This window comes from Tetrao urogallus, assembly GCF_951394365.1.
Source record: "Tetrao urogallus genome assembly, chromosome: 24".
NCBI classification, from domain to species: Eukaryota; Metazoa; Chordata; class Aves; order Galliformes; family Phasianidae; genus Tetrao; species Tetrao urogallus.
The window spans coordinates 2,922,565-2,939,805 of NC_136837.1; the positions used below are offsets into that span (position 1 = coordinate 2,922,565).

Here is a 17,241-nt window from a genome sequence, read left to right on the forward strand (position 1 = left end):
AAAACATCCAAGCTGATCGTAAGAGGTTTTGGCTAAAGTAAAGGGAACAGGACAGTAAGCATGGAATGCAGGAAGAAAACAGTGCTGTGCAATGCAGAGTGAGGAATTTTTGCTGCAAGAGAAAAGCATCCACAAAGCCCAGGAGAAAAGAGAAGAGGGTGAGGCATGCAGTGGACAACCAAAGCAGGGTTTGAGCCCAAAAGCAGCTTGGCTGTTCCCAGATGGCAATGGGCACATCCATGTCCTTGTCCCCTGCAGTGGGTCATCTTGTAGGACTGGACAATCCTGTAAGTGCCTTTTGTCACAGCACGTGCAAAACCCTTCCCAAAGCAAAGCAAGAGGCTCAGGTCTGGGAGGGATTCAAAGCAACAGCCATGGAAGCCAAGCGATACCTGGAGTGCTTCTGCTTGTTAAATTGCACTGAGTAACTGCGTTTGAGCTCAGAGATGATAAAGATTGAATAAAACCTGGGAACTGGGTCTGATGAGAACATCTTCCAAAGAAACGTTGCTTCAGCAAGCAGGGAGAGGCCCAGAGGCCTCAAAGCATGGGGACAAGCTCACTCACATGTCCTGCTGCTCACACACACAAGCACACACACGTTAAAAGCAGCTGAAAAAATCTTCTCAGGAAGTTTTCTGCAGTGCCATGGCAGACACCGAGTGCTCACAAGGACAGGATGGCTGCAGGAAGGCACTGCTCACTGCGCTCCCAGCTGGCACCGTGTCCCATCAGGCTCCTGCTGTCCATTGCAGCCCTCCACCTCTAGGCCAGCCAGCCTCTGTGGAGAGAAAGGCACAGGTTGGAACATGGCTCAACCCACGGGTGCTAAACCACAGGACACCACAGAAGATGCTTCACAGCACAGAATCCAACCAGCTCCGCGCACCTACCTGGCTGCATCCACCCAAGGATCTGCTAATGAACTTGTTCCTGAGCAGATAATTTCTTCCTGCTTTGCCATTCAGCCCCCTGCAGAGCTCTCCCAGCTGCCCCAAGCCTGGGCATGCAACCTTCACTGAGCACCATGCAAGAATGAGGCTGATGGCTACCCAGGGTCACTCTGCGTTATTCCTCTCCGCAGGAAATCACACTTCCAGACAAATGTTAGAAAAGTCACAGTAATAAATTCTCCTATCGGCCACAATGAACACTTCTGGTTCTGATAAAACACCTTCCAGTGTCTCACCAAGGGCCACAGAAGGAACACATCAGTACAAGTGAATGCTGCATTCACTAAAACCTGACAGACACGATTGCCCTGCAGCAGCTGCTGCTCATTCCACATCCCAGAGCACAGACATTGGTCCCAGAGACCTGAGCTGCAGTGCACAGCAGTGCTTTGGACACTGCAAAGGGGTGTGCAATCAGTGCACACCATTTGTCTTGTTACCTCCTTACCCAGCCATCACTGTTCTGCACTAAAACAGCAGGCACAGCTCTCAAGCCAATTTGCTGACAATTAGCAGCAGGCATCAACATTTCTGTCCAACATTCAGGAAACTCAGACCCTACGTTCTTTCCACTTGTGATAAGAAAAATATAATATCTGAAAGGGCTTTCCCAGCAGTGACACTTAATAAGTAACCATCAGTTAACTCACAATAGCTGCTCACATGCTGTTTTCTCAAGCAAAGCACCACTATTAAGAGAGGGTTTGCGGAGGAATGAAGGAAGTTGGACCAAACTCCCTTCCTGGATGCCCCTGAGGAATTATTATTATTATTATTTTAAACAAAAGGGAAAGCAAACACTTGAAGCATAATGTTAGAAGGGTAATTTTTCATAGCTGGCATATGCATTCGTTTTCTAAACACAGCCCCTTGCAGTTCAGTGAACAAAGGCAAAGCTGGAGGACTGAGGCTGTGGATGTTATGAAATGATGCACTGCAAGCTCCCCCAGCCCAGTTTCTTTCTGCTTTTCCCCTCTTCTTCACTATTAAGGACCCTGAAAGCTGGGATGTAGGCAACTTTGGGTGAAACACTGCAGTGTTTGCATTGCAGAGGCTGGGCAGCTCCCAAGAAGGCCATGGTTGCATTCAACACCACTCAAGGCTGTGTGTGCTTCTGCAGCTTTGGCAGGGTAGAATTGCTTTACCAGTAAAACCTCTCCGCAGCAAGTTAAAAACAGGAGATATAAATTTAAGATCAGTCTTGTGTCTTTTTATCCCAGGAAATGTGTATAAATTGAGGCTCTACACGACGACAGGGAGCCTCATGGAAAAAAAACCAACAAACAACTGGAAGAGTTTCACTTCAAGGAGAAAGTGCAAAATCTGACTTTTGGCCAAGTCAAAAGCTGCTCATGCCAGTAGGAGTAATGAGATCAGGAGGAAACTCATCTCCCCCCACAACAGCAGAAGCTGGAGGTGAGGCACAACCTCCCCAACTGAACCTTCATCTTCCCTCCATCCATCAGGAAATGGAACCAGCAACCATTCCCCTCTCTTTCCACTAAATCAAGCTCTCTGCATTTGAAGCCAAAGCACCAGCAGCAAGAGGATGGGCCCGCAGGTCAAAGGCAGTCCCATGTCCCAGGGTCCAGCATTCTGCAGTGCAGATGCAACACCCAAAGCTTTCCAGAATGCTCCCAAAGATGGGTAAAAGCAGACTGGATCTTGTGGTCATCCCAAATGCATGGGGATGGGCTGTGCAGGGAAGCACACCAAGAGCTATCCCATACAGTCAGGTCCCAAACATGAATTGCAACCAGCTTCTACAGGACAAAAACAACAGTGCACGAGCTGGATGAGGTGAAGCATCTGCTAAGCCAAGCAAGGGGTCACCCCAGGGTCTGCCACAGCTGCTGCAGCGACAGCACAGCAGGGAGAGCCCAAGGTCTCCTGGGTGACACTGGCTGCTGGCTCTGTAGAAAGGGGTATATAGACAAGAAAACACTCTTCCTGTGCAGTGGGTGAAAGCTAGCTCTGCCCTGCTCACCCCAAGGATGCCCCCAGGGGGACATGATAGAGGAGGCAGCAGCAATCCTACTAGCACAGCAAGGCTCACTCACAGAGCTGCTTCCCAAACATCCTCCCCAGTGCAACTCCTAACCCCTCCTCTCCCTGTTGCTCCATCCATGCAGCTCACCCCAGGCCACAGGAGAACACCACTGGTACCACCTCCTGCAGTGCCCTGTGATGGACAGCATCACCTTAAGGGTGACAGCACAGAAGGGTTGTGGATGGAACCTCAGCCCTGCTAGCACTCTGCAACCATCAAGGTCCCCTTAGTGACTAATTACTGCACAGCAAGACCTCCTTCTGCTCAGTGCATTTGTCTTTTCCCAAAGTAGTTTCCATGCAACTTCAGCCAAGAGAAGTCCTACTTACTAAAGCACAACAGAACGCACACAAGCTGCTCTCAGCGGTACTCACAGGCAAGCATTTCCCACTTGAGGCTGCAAAGGAAAAAGAAACAGCATAGGAGAGCTCAAAGTGCATTTTAAAGGTAGTTTACAAGCAACAGTAACAGCAGTGAAGGAAATGAGGAAAGAAGGGAAGCAACCCAAGGGGTTCAGGGTAGGGAGATCACTGCAGGCTTGCACCTGAGCTGCAGCAGCTCACTGAGTGGCTCCATCCAGGGCAGAGCTCCAGGACAGCACTCACCATCCCTGCCCAGGAGCTCAGTGGCTCCTGAGCTTCAAAGTTTTTGATGCTACAGCATCACAACTACAAGCAGCACAACTGCAAACAGCTTGGAAAATACGGAGCTGTGAGATGTCTGAGATTAAAGCTGTTAATTGTTATCTGAAAATGAAGCCCCCTATAGCAGAGCCACAGTTTTACTGAGATGTCTCACACTGCACCGAGGGGAACAAAATGCACGACGACCCCAACCAGGAGCCCCCAACCTCCCCCCTCCACCTCACGTGATGGGACACAGCAAAGAGAACCAATTTTCAACCTGCAAAGAAGCAAGTGGGGCTTCACATACCACCCTGATGGGGATCTATGTGATTGCAAACCAAAAGAAGTGTGAGGTGGCAAAAAACCAAGCAGCACCCAAACACCAGGAGCCCAACCTTTGCTCAACCAGCTGCTGGTGGGATCCATAGGAACGTACATAGGCACTGAGCACTGGGATTTCCCCAACTGCTCTACAGCTAGAGCAGCACTTGGCTGCACCAACACATTTGGACAGAGATGATATTTGTAACTCTTTCCAATCAAGCTTTTGTTGGAAAGCACGGCCCAGAATGAACCACCCAATGGTTCATTGGGTGGATGGAACAATGGAAGCTTGCCTGCACGGGACAGGGTTCTATAAACCTCTGGCACCACAATTCTAGCTTCATGGAGAGATTTTCATGCATTGCCTTGTTTTTTTTTTAAGAGTGCCCAATGCAGAATGATTCCCAGTGGCGTTTGGGTATTTGGGGGTACTTCTGCTGGGACGACAGCCATGGTTGGGTGACATGGGTGGCACGGGAGGGGAAGCAGAGCAAGGCACCACCTGGACAGTGGCTTGCAGCCGGGGTTGAGCAGCTGCACCTCGAACCTGCAGGTCAGTGGGGCCGCTCCCAACGCTGTGGTGCCGCGGGCGCTGCTCCGTGGCCGTGCTGGCCAGCGGCGTCAGGCTGCTCCTCCTCATCCTGCCTGGGCTCTGGATCATGGGAAGGCAGCTCTGGTTGCAGGTGGAGGACATCACAAGGAAGGGAAAAGGGGAAGGAGATGTTACGACTGCAGTGCATCCCCGAGAGCCTCTGGCCACGAGCGGATCCGCGGTGGTGGATGTCCTACGCCTGCTTTGCTTGCAGATTTACTTCCTTCTGGGTTTGGAGTTAGTTTGTGTTGGGTTGTTTTGTTTTGGTTTTTGTTTGTTTGTTTTTTGCTTACTGATTTTTACAATTGATTCAGGAAAAAAAAAATAAATAGAAAAACTTCCCTTATTTGTATTTCTGCTCTCAAAGTAGTTTGTTCCCAAGGAAGCAGAGCAGGAGCATCCTCCGACTCCTCCAAGCAGCACCAATGATTTCAGCACAGGAATCACACGAGCAGCAAAGCAACAAGTCTGAGACAATGGCAGATAACCCTTCTCCCTTGGAGCTCTTTCTAGAACCTCCTCCAATGCCATGGGGTGGCTAAAAGCCTCCATGCACCACTGGAGCTGAAGATGTGCTCAGTTCAGATCAGCTCCCCTGCAACCTAATGCAGTGGTAGGTTTTGTGGTGCTTAACTGGGGAGCCTTACTGAACCAGCTGTTCAGTGGCATTCCCCAACACCTGCAGGCACTCTGCAAAACAAAAGCATGCCTGCACAAGTGAGCACAAAAACAGTGGAAACTTCCACAAAATGCTTGCAAAACATTGGTGAGATCCAACTCAAAGACAAGGGCAAGGGCAGAGAGCCACCAACCAGCACACTACAAACATCCTCACCTCAAAGGAAGGGATTAGCCCCATGCTTCCCTCCCACAGCACAGCAGCAGCCTGTCCTGGGGCTGCTGACCCCACAAGTCTTACAGTGCCTATGGCTCTGCAATGGGCTGAGAGCTCAGGAAGGCAGCAGGAACTCCCTAACTACTTTGTGTTAATAGCACTAATTCCAAGCAGACACACCAAACAAGCCTTAACAACGAGACCTAGCATTTAAAGATGTACATCCTAACCCAAGTGGCTTCAGTTTGCCCACTTCTGCCCCTGTTCCAAATATCTCCCACTGTCTTGGGAAGCACATACAACTCTACATGCAATGAGTTCTGCTTCTGAAGCAGCCTTGCTGGCACTGAAAGCAACCAGGCACTTATAGCAGGGAGAGTTTCAATTGACTTATGCCCACAGAAGGCAAATGTTGAGCAATCACACGAACCACGAGGCAGAACAAGGCAGCTCAACTTACTGAGTTCAGGGAAGGTTTGTCCCGGTGGGTGTTCACTGCTTCCACGTTCAGGCTGATCGTCTCCACTTTACAACCTTGCCCAAACAGAATGGGGAGTTTATTGGAGGAAGTGCAATTTATTTCCTAACCCATTTAGAATAAAATCCTATTATAAGTGCATGCCAAGTGAGCAGAAGGTTGTTACTTGTTTCTAAACTAAAACAAATCTCATGAACTGTTCATCTGCATGGAGAATTCACACTTCAGTTACTTTCTGGCTTTGACCCTCACTGTGAGAGCTCAGAGCCTCATCCCCTGACCTCGAGTGTCTCCAGGGATGGGGGACATCCACCCCACTTACTGTGAAACACTTTGTCCTTGTATCCAATCTACACCTCCACCACACACCATCCCACTGCTCCCACCGCCATCACCAAAAGCACTGACAGCAACAACTGCTGTTCCACACACAGCTGCACCCACCACCCAAAGGAGCCACGTACCGTAGGCAACCGGGGTGAGCTTGAGGATGGCATGCAGGGGGCAGCGCAGGTAGGGCAGCTCATCTGCAGGAGAGGCAGCAGCATCAGCTTTACCTTCAGGAGCAAAGGTTCCACCACAGCCCCCCAGCGGCGCTCAGGGGAAACCCAACCCAAAGCACAGGGAGAACTACAGCAGCTCAGCACTGCTCAGCATCACACTGCCCCAGCAGCATGCCCCAGCTTCCAGGGGCCTGGTGTTTTCTCTTTAAGTGACCTCAAACAGTGCTCTTCCCACAACAGATAGCTCTGTGCTGATCAGTGAGCACTGCTGCTTGCAAAGTGAGGAGGAGCCAATTCCCATCACAGAGCACCTTGCACATAGTGTCTCACATGTGTCCTGCAAAGCATCGTTGTGCCATGGAGCACTGCTCTCACTGCTCCACCAGAGCACAGTTTCCTTAAATCAAAAAAAACCCAAATCCCATAGAGATGCTCCTGGTTGAAGCACTTCTGGAAACGAGGGCTGAGCAGAAAGGCAGCAGGGCAGGCACTGAGCAGACAGCGCTCTGCCCTCACGGGGCACATCCTGCAAAGCTCTGCTGAAATGCAATGGTTAAACCATTTCAGAAATGGGTGTTTTGTGTTTTTTTTGGGCTTTTTTTTTTTTTTCTTTTTTAAAGGTGTTCCTCCATTGTCAAGAAAAATCAAAACAGCAATTACCAGACACCCACCCAAAAACCCCGAAAAACAGCAAAAATAGAAGCCAGCCCCCACCAGCATGCATTTGTTTTTATACCTGCACTCTTATCCAGAAAGTAAGCCAGGAGGCACCTCATCACTGCCTGGTGGGAGATGACAAGGACGTTGCCCTGCCGCTCCAGCTCCATAATTACGGGCTCCAGACGCTGAACCAAGTCCTGGTAGGACTGCAAAACAAAACAGGAATTTTTGTAAGGGGTTTTTTTTTTATAAACAGACTTGGAGCAGAAGTAGCAATTAACGCAGCTTCACCTTCAGGAAAGTATCGGTTAAAGCATCAAACTGCAGAAGCGATGGAGTAAATAGAGGGGAAAATAAGGAAACAGCTCTGGGTGAAATTGGATGGCAGCAACCCTCAGATTACAGGAAGTTCAGGTTAGTGATAACTCTTAGCAAGCGCAGTTTGAAAAGAAAATAAACCACTAAATTACACATTTAAATATGGCTGTAAAGTAAAACCAGAAGTGACTCCATCCCCACCCACAGCCATTTCTCTCTCCCAGGGTGATTTTCCATAGGGACAACTCAGCTTCAGCCAACTGAGAGCAGCACAATGAACCTGCTTCACACACTGCTGGAACAGCAAGCAGTGCTCCTTTCCTCTAAGAGAGCTGGGTTCACTAGGGCTTTTGATTTCTCATGGAAATACTGGGGACAGAGAGCTGAAACCAAGCAACGCCCCTCCATTTCACTCTTCACACATTGCCCAATGCATACTGCAGCACTCTGCTTCTCTTAAGTGCTCTCACCTCTCCTCCAGGATAGCGATAGAGGTATTTCTCCTGATCCCTCAAGGCAAACTCATCAGGGTATTTGGCTTCGATCTCTGCATATGTCATCTCTTCACACACCCCCTGCAGGAAGCACAACTCCGTGCAGCATCACTTCAGGAGGTGTACAGCAATTCAGTACACAAATACGAGCACAACACCAGCATTTCTTTTGCCCTCAAAAACAGAGTGAGAGTGCCAACCTTCGCCCAGCAGCAAGGCACTGCATACACCCCACGAGGGCGTGGGATGCTCAATGTCACTCCTCCCAACACCAGCTGGAGTGCAAGGTCTGCTGCTGTGCAAAGCTCTAACTGTTCCAGGTGCTTTCAGCCCTAGTGAGTGACCCCAAACTGATAGGGGTGGAGGGCGTTATGCACAGCCATGGCTGGAAAACTTGAGCGATGGTCAGAAAACACTTTTATGCCCAATTTAATTATTTTCCACCTAGAAAAGCAGAAGGCTTCACCGTGCCCCACTCACAGCATCAATCTCATTGAGGATCTTCCACTGCTCATAGGTGACCCCCAGTGACTCAGCTGTCTGGATGGTGCGCTTCAGCTGGCTGGTCCACACCTTCAGCTCCACAATCTCCTGCTCCTCAATGAACTTCTTCAGCGCCTGTGCAAACTGAGAGAGGGCAGAGGAGCTCAGGAGCTGCACAGGGCAGCTGCCCCCCCACACCTCCTTTGCAGTGCAGCCATCTGGGTGCTGCAGACCCACACCTGCTTGCCACGTGGTGACAGCCCAGAGTCCCCTCCAATCTTGCCAAGGAGGTTGTACTCGCTCTCGCCGTGCCGGCAGAGGTAGATGGTGCGTGGCTGCACGTGGATGTTCATTAGGTAATAGACGATTTTGCTCTGGATGTAATCTTGGACTCTGTTCACTAGGAACCGCTGTCCCACATTGATCACTTTAATGAAGGAAAGATCTCTGGAGTCAACATAAAATAAGAACACCCACACGCCGGGTTTGACAACTGACACACGTGCAGGCGTCCCCCAGCTCTTTGCCCTGAGTTAAAGGCATCAGCGCCACTGCGGGGACACAGGACACACCGTGCTTGCACAGGGAGCATCACATTCAAATCCACTGCAACCCGAGGGCATCGCCTTCGCACGAGCAAATCTCAGCTTCTGGAGTGCTTCAGCACAAGCATTGCAAGTCTTTGGGCACAGAACACAAAGCAGCAAAGCAAAGCAGCTCAGGGACAGAGCACAGCCCGGGCTCGCTGCTTACTTGTCGTACTCATCGGGATCAAGGGGTTGGTACGTGACCTTGTAGCACTCGATTCTCTTCAGGAAGTCATCCATCACATTCTCCCTGTTTCTTTCGGGGTAATCGGGGCTGGAGACTTTCACCTCCTGTCGAGCAGAAAGAGGCACGTGGGGAAAGCTGAGCAAACATGACAGGGAGCAAAAGCAGCGCTGAACATCATCATCTTTCCCTTCTGAAACTAGTCAGCATTGTTTAGTGCTGCCCGGTGGAAAAACCTGCTCCTGGCAATGCAACAAAAGGCAATGGGGAGGCACACTGCAGCGCTTGGCCCCGGTGCAGACACAGCTGCCTGTCATCCCATGTTCAAGGTCAAACACTGTTCGGCTTCAGCTCACATCCAACTTCAACAACTGCACCTTCAGCTTTTACAACCCATAAATCTTCAATAGTATTTACAAGCTGAGATATAAGAGCGCTACAGGGAAGCCTCCTTCAGCCCCCAGCCCTCCTTGCAGGAGCAGCAAGGTGACACACAGAGCTTCAGCCCCCAGCTGGCACCTGCAGCAGAGGGAATGCCTGCAACCATCAGCAGCCATCTGAGCGGGATCCCAACCACCCCGCACTGTACACATCATCCCTAATGCCAACAACCCAGCAGCAATGCTGTCAGCAGAGCTGGTGACCTTGCACAGCATGCAGCTCCGTGGCACAGAGCCTGGCAACGTACCAGGATGTTGGCAGCAATGACCTCCGGATCATCGCACACGGATTCCACAAAGAACACCTGTGAAGGAGGCAGTGAAACATGTTTTAGAGGACCAAGAGCTCTGGTTTAAATCACAAGTCAAAAACAGCTCCAGCACTGTGATCACAATCACAAATTAAATACAGCAGCGCTACCTTGAAAGCATTTTCCTTAGCAAAATTTAAGATCAGGTCCCGTCTTTCCCGAGTTGTGTTGGTTGCATCGAACACCTATCAGAAAATAAGTGGCAATGAGAAAGTTTATCTGCAGCTTCTAAAACAGCCCCAAAGGATTAGGGGTTACATTCGGGTTCCCGAATGCCCTGGGCAGCTTTGAACAACCCAGATACGAAGCCCCCATGGAGTGTTTGGCTGGGAAGAGCCTTACAGCTATCTGCCCACACTCCTCCAGGAGGTACGCCTTCACGTCCTGTAGGGCCACCAAGGCACATCGTCTGCAGGAGAGAAATGCAGTGTCAGAGCAGGTGCAAGGCATTCAGATTGGAGGCCCTCCGAGTCTTTGAGATTGGGAAAAATTCAGCTGGCTGTTCTCTCCTCAGATGAAAAGAAGCGAGGCTAGGTGCCCCAACTCCTGGGGTCTCTACAGACCTCAACTCTGTTTAAATCCCCATTTTCCCATGTTCCCATCCCTGCCCTTGGGATGCCCCTGTTGCTGCCTCTACCAGTTGAGGCTCCATGCAGACTCCCAGCCCCACTGCCCTCAAAAAGACATGTCTGAGGGCAAAAATCCACACCTGGGAACAGCACCCAAGGTACCCCCTACACTCCCTGCTCCCCTGGGTGCTCCAAGCCCCTCCTTTCCATCTATTTCTCCTGATGCCAACAACATTCCCACGCATCCAGGGATCCTGCCAATGGATCTGCGCACCGCACCACCTCCTTCCGTGCCATTCAATGTTATTTTGTGCTACAGAAACACACGGGCTGCCAACCCCAAGCCTAAGCAGACCGCAGGCCATCTGCGCGGCCCCGTGACGCCAACTCACTTGCGGATCTCCATCGCTTCTTTGTTATCGTGCCTGAAGAAGTCATAGGATTTGTAGGATTTGACAGCTTCCCGGCGATACACCCCTAAATTGAACACTTGGGACACAAAACAACGCCGTGCTGACATGGGTGCCCACCGACACCCTCCCACCTGTAGGCAGGGGGCCGTGGGGGCACACACCTCGGGTGGGCACCCCGATCCAGTTGAGGTAACGTGTCAGCTTCTTGGAGACGTAGGTCTTGCCGCGCGCTGGCAGCCCGATCATCACGATGAGGGTGGGCGAGTTGGTCATGTAGGATGCCCACGCTGCAGGAAAACGTTAGCGTGGAGCCCAGCGGACAGACAGAGCTGGCCGTCCTGCAGCTGGCTGCGACTCCTAATGAGTGCTGCAAGCGGTGTTAGCTAATGAAAGTGATTAGCAGCGGTGCACCTGCTGCAGCTAATGGGGCTAACGCGGTTCTCGGCGGGACAAATATTTACCCAGGAGACGCAGGCTGCCAAGGGCAGAAGAAAAATGGCTTGAGGATGGAAGAAAACATGGGTTTAAGCAGACGGTCACGGAAAACAGGAGGTCGGGAGGCAGCGGGGCTGCAGCGAGGCTGAGCTGAGGCTGTCAGCAGCACGAAGGGCACCGGCACAGCGGGGCTTCGCCGCGCGCACTCAAATCCACGCGTGCCGTGGGAACCGCGCGTTTTGTTAAGCGAATCCGACAACCGCTTTTTTTTTTTTTTTTTTTTTTTTTTTTTTTTTTCTTTCCTCCGCGAAAAGCGCTCCGTGCGCGGTTCCGCCCCGGTACTCACAGCACTTCTTCTCCCCGCCGCGCTGGGCCCCGGTTCTGCCCCGCGGCGCGCTGCCGCCGTGCCGGTACGCCGCCGCCATGGCTCCGCGCCGCCGCGCTGCATGCAAATGAGATGTAAATCGCTCCCCGGCAAGCGGGCGGGAGAACGGCGCTACGCCACAACCCCCCAAGCGCGCCCTGCATGCAAATGAGATGGACACCAGCCGCGGCGCGCGCCGCCCGCTCTGGCAACACCGCGATTGGCCGCGGCCCAGCAGCCAATGAAACAGCGCGGAAAAAGATCTCGCGAGAACCAGCGGGCGCTGGGCCGGGGCGGAAGCAGAGACGGGCGGGCGGGGGGAGGAGGAAGAGGAGGAGGGAGGAAGAGGAAGGAGGGGGCGGCGGCCGCGCGAAGGATGTTGCGGCTGCGCTGCAAGGCCCGGAGCGGCACCCAGCCGCTGCCCGGCCTCACGGCACACTCCCGTCTCCGCGACATGCAGGCCGCCCTGGCCGCCCTCACCGGCGTCCCCGCCCCTGCCCAGCGGCTGCTGCTCGGCTTCCCTCCGCGGAGCCTCGACCTCAGCGACGGCGAGCGGCGGCTGGGCGAGCTGGGCATCCACTCGGGTGAGGCCTGCCGGGCGGCAGCGCCTGCGCTTTATGATCTCCGCTGCCCCGCGGGCTGCAATTAGCTTAATTAAACGAGGCTGTGACCCAGCGCGGCGGGCCGGGGGGGTTGGAGCGGAGCGCCGGGTGAGGCTGCGGGGTCCCCGCCCTGGAGGTGCTCGAGAACCGCAGGGATGCGGCACTCGTGGGTCCGGCGGGGATGGGTCGGTGGTTGGGCGTGAGCTGTCGGTTCCTTTCAGACCTTAGCGATTCGGTTCTGTGCCGATCTGTGCGCTCAGCTCTCCCCTCTGTCTGACAGGAGACACGCTCATCGTGGAGGAGGACACGTCCAAGCCCAGCGCCGGCTCTCCAGTCGTGGCCAAGAGGATGATGGCGGTGAGGGAAGCGGTCCCCGTGCTGGCCAGGAGGGTGGTACCAGCTGATAACTCGTGTCTGTTCACCAGCGTGTACTACGTGGTGGAGGGAGGTGTGTACGACCCCGGCTGTGCCCCGGAGATGCGCAGCCTCATCGCACAGATCGTAGCCAGCGACCCCGAGGCGTATTGTGAAGCAGTGCTGGGGAAAACCAACAGGGAATACTGCGACTGGATCCGGAGGGAGGAAACCTGGGGGGGAGCCATCGAGGTTTCCATTTTATCCAAGTTTTATCAGTGTGAAATCTGTGTGGTGGACACGCAGACAGTCAGAATTGATCGTTTCGGGGAGGATGCCGGGTACACCAAGCGGGTCCTGTTGATCTACGATGGATTCATTACGATCCGCTCGAGCGTAAAATCCCCGACTCGGACGTTCCTCCCCAGACCATTTTCTCTACTTCTGATGATGTTGTTCTCGCACAAGCCTTGGAGCTAGCAGACGAAGCCAGACGGAAGAGGCAGTTCACTGACGTGAATCGCTTCATGCTGAGGTGCATGGTGTGCCAGAAGGGACTGATGGGACAAGTGGAAGCCAGAGAACACGCCAAGGAGACGGGACACACCAACTTTGGGGAGGTGTGACAACCTGCATGAGGATGGTTACATCTACTACCTCACTCATCCGGAATCAAATTCTGGATTTCCAGATAAGCTGTATGTAATCACAAAATTCCGTTCACAGAGCTTGAAAAGCGTATAAACGATGGCCAGGATGCACAGGTTTGTGGGGTTAGTGACTTTTCCAACTGATCTGAAATAGGTTGTCTTCTCGCATGCTAATTTAGAGTCATTTGGCAGGTGAAATACACTGGCAGCTAAAACCTGATTTCTGAAATAATCTTCTCTTTGTGTGTGTGCTCTGAGTGGCCATACAGAACCAGGCTTGTTCAATACTAGTGTAAAAAGCGAGCCTCTAAATTACTGAATTAATCTATTAGTATTATGTTTTCAGGGTAATTAAATTAAGGGTTTAGGAAATGTGTGTATCAGCACTATTTATACTAAAAAATAAACTCTGCGCATGGAAGCAGCCCTGCTGCTGCTCATAGGGTGCACAGCTTTTGGTGGAAAGAGCATCCCTAAAGCTGCCCTCCACTATGTTACTATCAGAAGTAGAATGTATCGTTTGTGTGAAGTCACGGCTTTAGAGGAAGAAGTGGCCTTTGAGCTTTAAGATAGCCTTCTTAAAAGTAACGAGTAGGTGGTTAAGTGTCGAATTAAACTTATTAATCCTCCATAGGTAGTTTTTAGTTGCTTGGAAAATAACTATCAGCCCCTTGGTGTTTACACTGCATCGGAACATAGGCATGTTACTGGGAATACTTGGGTTCTTCTTAATATCTCAACTTCTGGCAGGAGGAAAATACGGTAATTAGGGAAGTATCTTAATTTGCATCTGTCTAATACATTGGAATGGTCTTCGTTTGGCTGTAGCTGACTCACGGCCACAGTGTTACTAAGCTGTAGCAGATTCCAAATACTGTAAATGAGCACTTTAAGGTATAGTTCTCAGTTGTTTTTGCTGGTAAGAAGTCTTACCCTTTTTAGAAGGACGGAGTAGTAAATCCGGAAGGGAGGCCTGAGGTTTCTTCATCTGCATTCTGCCTTAATGTGTTTGATTTGTCAGCGATGACTGTCAAGGAGCAAGACTTTAATTCGGATAATGAAGGATGCAGTTGAACTGTCAGAACAAAACAAGCTGGGTGAAACGCCCTACTTCTCACACTGCTCAGAATCAGGGAAGGTGGATTTGATTTCATCAATCTTACCTCGCAGCAAAGCTGTGAGCTTAACAGTAAGTGCTTTGAGGACTTTTAAAAGGTGCTGTAGAGGTGCGTAGTACTGAAGGGGATTTATTTTTTCCTTTGTAATGCCTGTAATACACATTTGTTTTAAGGAATTTTACAACGTTCTTAGCCTTCTATCACTCTGTTTCCAGTTACCTCTCTTGCTCTTCTACAAATGGAGAGCAGGAACGTGCATCTTCAGTTTGAGGCAGAAACAAACCTGCTTTCCAAATGGAATCAATCTTAGTTCTAAAGGCCTCCGCTCACTGAGGCACGTAGCTGAACTCCTGCTGAGAAAATCCCGTTTTCTGTAAGCAGCAAATTGAGGTTCTCAGCTGAATTGGACTTTGAAATGCTGAGGGGATCTCGCAGGAAACGGAGCGAAGTTGTGTGAGTGCTTTGCTAAATGGAGGCAAGAATAATTAAGGATAAAGAATAGAATTGCCAAAAGCACTATGGACCAGTTTTCATTTTATCTCAGTATTAAAATATGTGTTCACACTGTTGGGAGTTTCCAATAGAAAACCACTTTGCTTCCAGTGTTAAACCACACTTTGCTTTTCATCCATCATGAGAAAAAACAAATCATGACCAACAGCCCTCGAGACTCTTACGAACCTAAAGAGGGAACTTGAAGATGACACTGATACGACTTGAGACAAAATGCTGTCTAGGAATGAGACCAAGAGAATATCAACCCTAAATCATGTTCTCAGCTTTCACACTGAAGAGGTGAGGTGCCTGGGACGAGGAGTTGTTCCTCACCGTTTGCCATCTGTGACGTGGACAATACCTACCTCAGAGAGGTGTACTTTGGGTGTCTTTGAAACAAAAGTGCTGTCGAAGAGGAAGATACGTATTTATTGTCTGCCACGTTTGCAACGGCGTGGACTTTTGGGAGCAACACTTGGAATTTTTTTAGCTTTGTATCTTGGGTGGATTTCCGAAAGCCTGTCCAAATACTTTTGGGGAATTATTTCTCAGTTGCAGTATTTTTAAATTTAAAATTAGTTGTATTGAACCTGGAGTGTTTAGCTTTGCTTTATCGTGTCTGCATAGCAAATCCACTAACAGAGCAGGAGTTCCATGCGAGGGAGATGCCTCAGAGTCACCGCTTGGGTGTTTTATTGAGTTGCCTAGAAAATAAAATCCCTTTGGTTTACAAAATATCAACGGGACAGCTGTAATTTGTGTTTGTAAACGTTGATGTTATCCTGTGCTGACAAACTGTTTCAAAGAGCAAATAAGTGGGGATGTGGACAGAGCTGGAGGAGCTGCTGAGCTGCATTAGAATGGGGAGTTGTAAAAGAATGGAACATCAGGATGTTTTTTTAACATCTTTTTAGCAGTGTTTATCTGCCCTTAATGATGCAGCTGTGGCAGTACCACAAAAATGGGATCCTGGCAGCAGTGGGGTGATTTCTGATATGCTGATACGTCAGCTGATATGTTTGCACTGAACTGTTGTTACAGATATTTTAGAATAGACGTGTTGTGGGCTCAGGTGGAGGCAGGCAGCCTGTAAGCTATGGGTGTGTGTCCTTAGCAATGCCACTTATTCCCATCCAGGTTGAAATTAAACACCAGTTTCCTCACTGAACGCTTCAGCACAGAGGTCAGCAGTTACTCAGGCCCTGGAAAATGAAATTCTTACTTCAGAGGTGGGCTTGGTAGAAGCTGCATTGTTCATCTTGGCTTCCTTGCCTGTACTAAATCTCAGTTAAGTGAAGAACTTCAGTTTCCCAGTGCCTGCTGGCCACTTCACCAGCACTAAAATCCTTCCTTAAATAAGAAGAGCCTGACACCTGCATCGCGTGGCCTTTTACAAACACTGCATTGTAGGAAGAGATGCACATCTCATGGATTTAACAGCACTTTAAAAGTTGGTCTGAATTTACGTGCTCAGCAGATACCGAGCGCGGACTTCGCTATGTCAGCAGCAGAGCAAATGGTGTTAGCAAGTGATTCTCAAGTCTTAATTACCACTGTAATACAGCCTTCCACTTCATGTACCATCAGTGCAGACCATTTGGAATGATATATTTCCTTAAACACGTCACTTGAACTGCAAAAATTGTCGATGCACCAATAAACATGACTGATGCATGCACCCTTGTTTAGTGTAGTCTCTGCCTCAGCTCTTGAATGCCAGGTTTTTGCTCTATTCACTGTTGTTCCACCAGTGCATTTTTTGCAGCCTTCACATCTGTAGCACAATCTTTGAGTAATTTACATCTGCTTTCCTCTCTGTCTCATTCACTTTTCCCTTTGGTACTAAGGGATGACCATATCAAGAAGGGCTCTGTCCCACAGCCCTTTGAGGACAAATCTTCACTTTCAACTTTTCCAGCCACATAATATATAAAAATACAAAATCACATCTTCAGCAATAGGATTTTGTGCTTTCAAAATAGTAAAATACCTCCCTGATGTACTCGGGCATCAAGAGGAGTGACCAAAGAGGTTTATACTCTTCCATTTAGATGTACAAGTCATTAAACAGACATTAGGACTTCTGTGTTTAAGTAACATCCTGTCCATTTCATGGAAGCAATTGCCTACATGGGCAATATTAGGAGGAAATCAGCCCAAGTCTGTATTTCCCCAGCTATAGATGTGGCTTGCTGGGATAATGGCATGGCAACTTCAGTTTGCGTAGCAGTTACTTTTCCATGCCTTTAATAAGTGCTTAATTCCTCATATGACTTTGAGAGAAAGGGGAAAAGCAAAATTCTCCTGATAGAGCTGATAGAGCATGAGTTTGTGTGTGATTCCTTGGTTCTGGACAAGTCTGCAGGAAGAAATAGTGGGGAGAAGGCAGAAGGAAGGAGCACC

General features: G+C 50.1%; 2 protein-coding genes across 2 annotated transcripts; one reads left to right on the plus strand and one right to left on the minus strand.

The window, feature by feature from the left end:
* Positions 1 to 700: 700 nt before the first annotated feature.
* Positions 701 to 11,680, minus strand: PFKFB2 (6-phosphofructo-2-kinase/fructose-2,6-biphosphatase 2; the record flags this gene model as incomplete). The annotated part of the gene is made up of 16 exons (XM_079546458.1): positions 701 to 781; positions 3,333 to 3,400; positions 4,494 to 4,626; positions 5,841 to 5,914; positions 6,323 to 6,385; positions 7,098 to 7,227; positions 7,810 to 7,914; positions 8,314 to 8,460; positions 8,556 to 8,763; positions 9,070 to 9,194; positions 9,776 to 9,832; positions 9,949 to 10,023; positions 10,181 to 10,247; positions 10,800 to 10,896; positions 10,982 to 11,107; positions 11,602 to 11,680. 16 exons carry the CDS (start codon positions 11,678 to 11,680, stop codon positions 701 to 703), a joined length of 1,635 nt encoding a protein of 544 aa, XP_079402584.1.
* Positions 11,681 to 11,995: 315 nt separating this feature from the next.
* Positions 11,996 to 13,201, plus strand: YOD1 (YOD1 deubiquitinase; the record flags this gene model as incomplete). The annotated part of the gene is given in 3 exon segments (XM_079546288.1): positions 11,996 to 12,203; positions 12,502 to 12,948; positions 12,951 to 13,201. Coding segments are annotated over 3 exon segments (906 nt in total).
* Between the last annotated feature and the right edge of the window lie 4,040 nt (positions 13,202 to 17,241).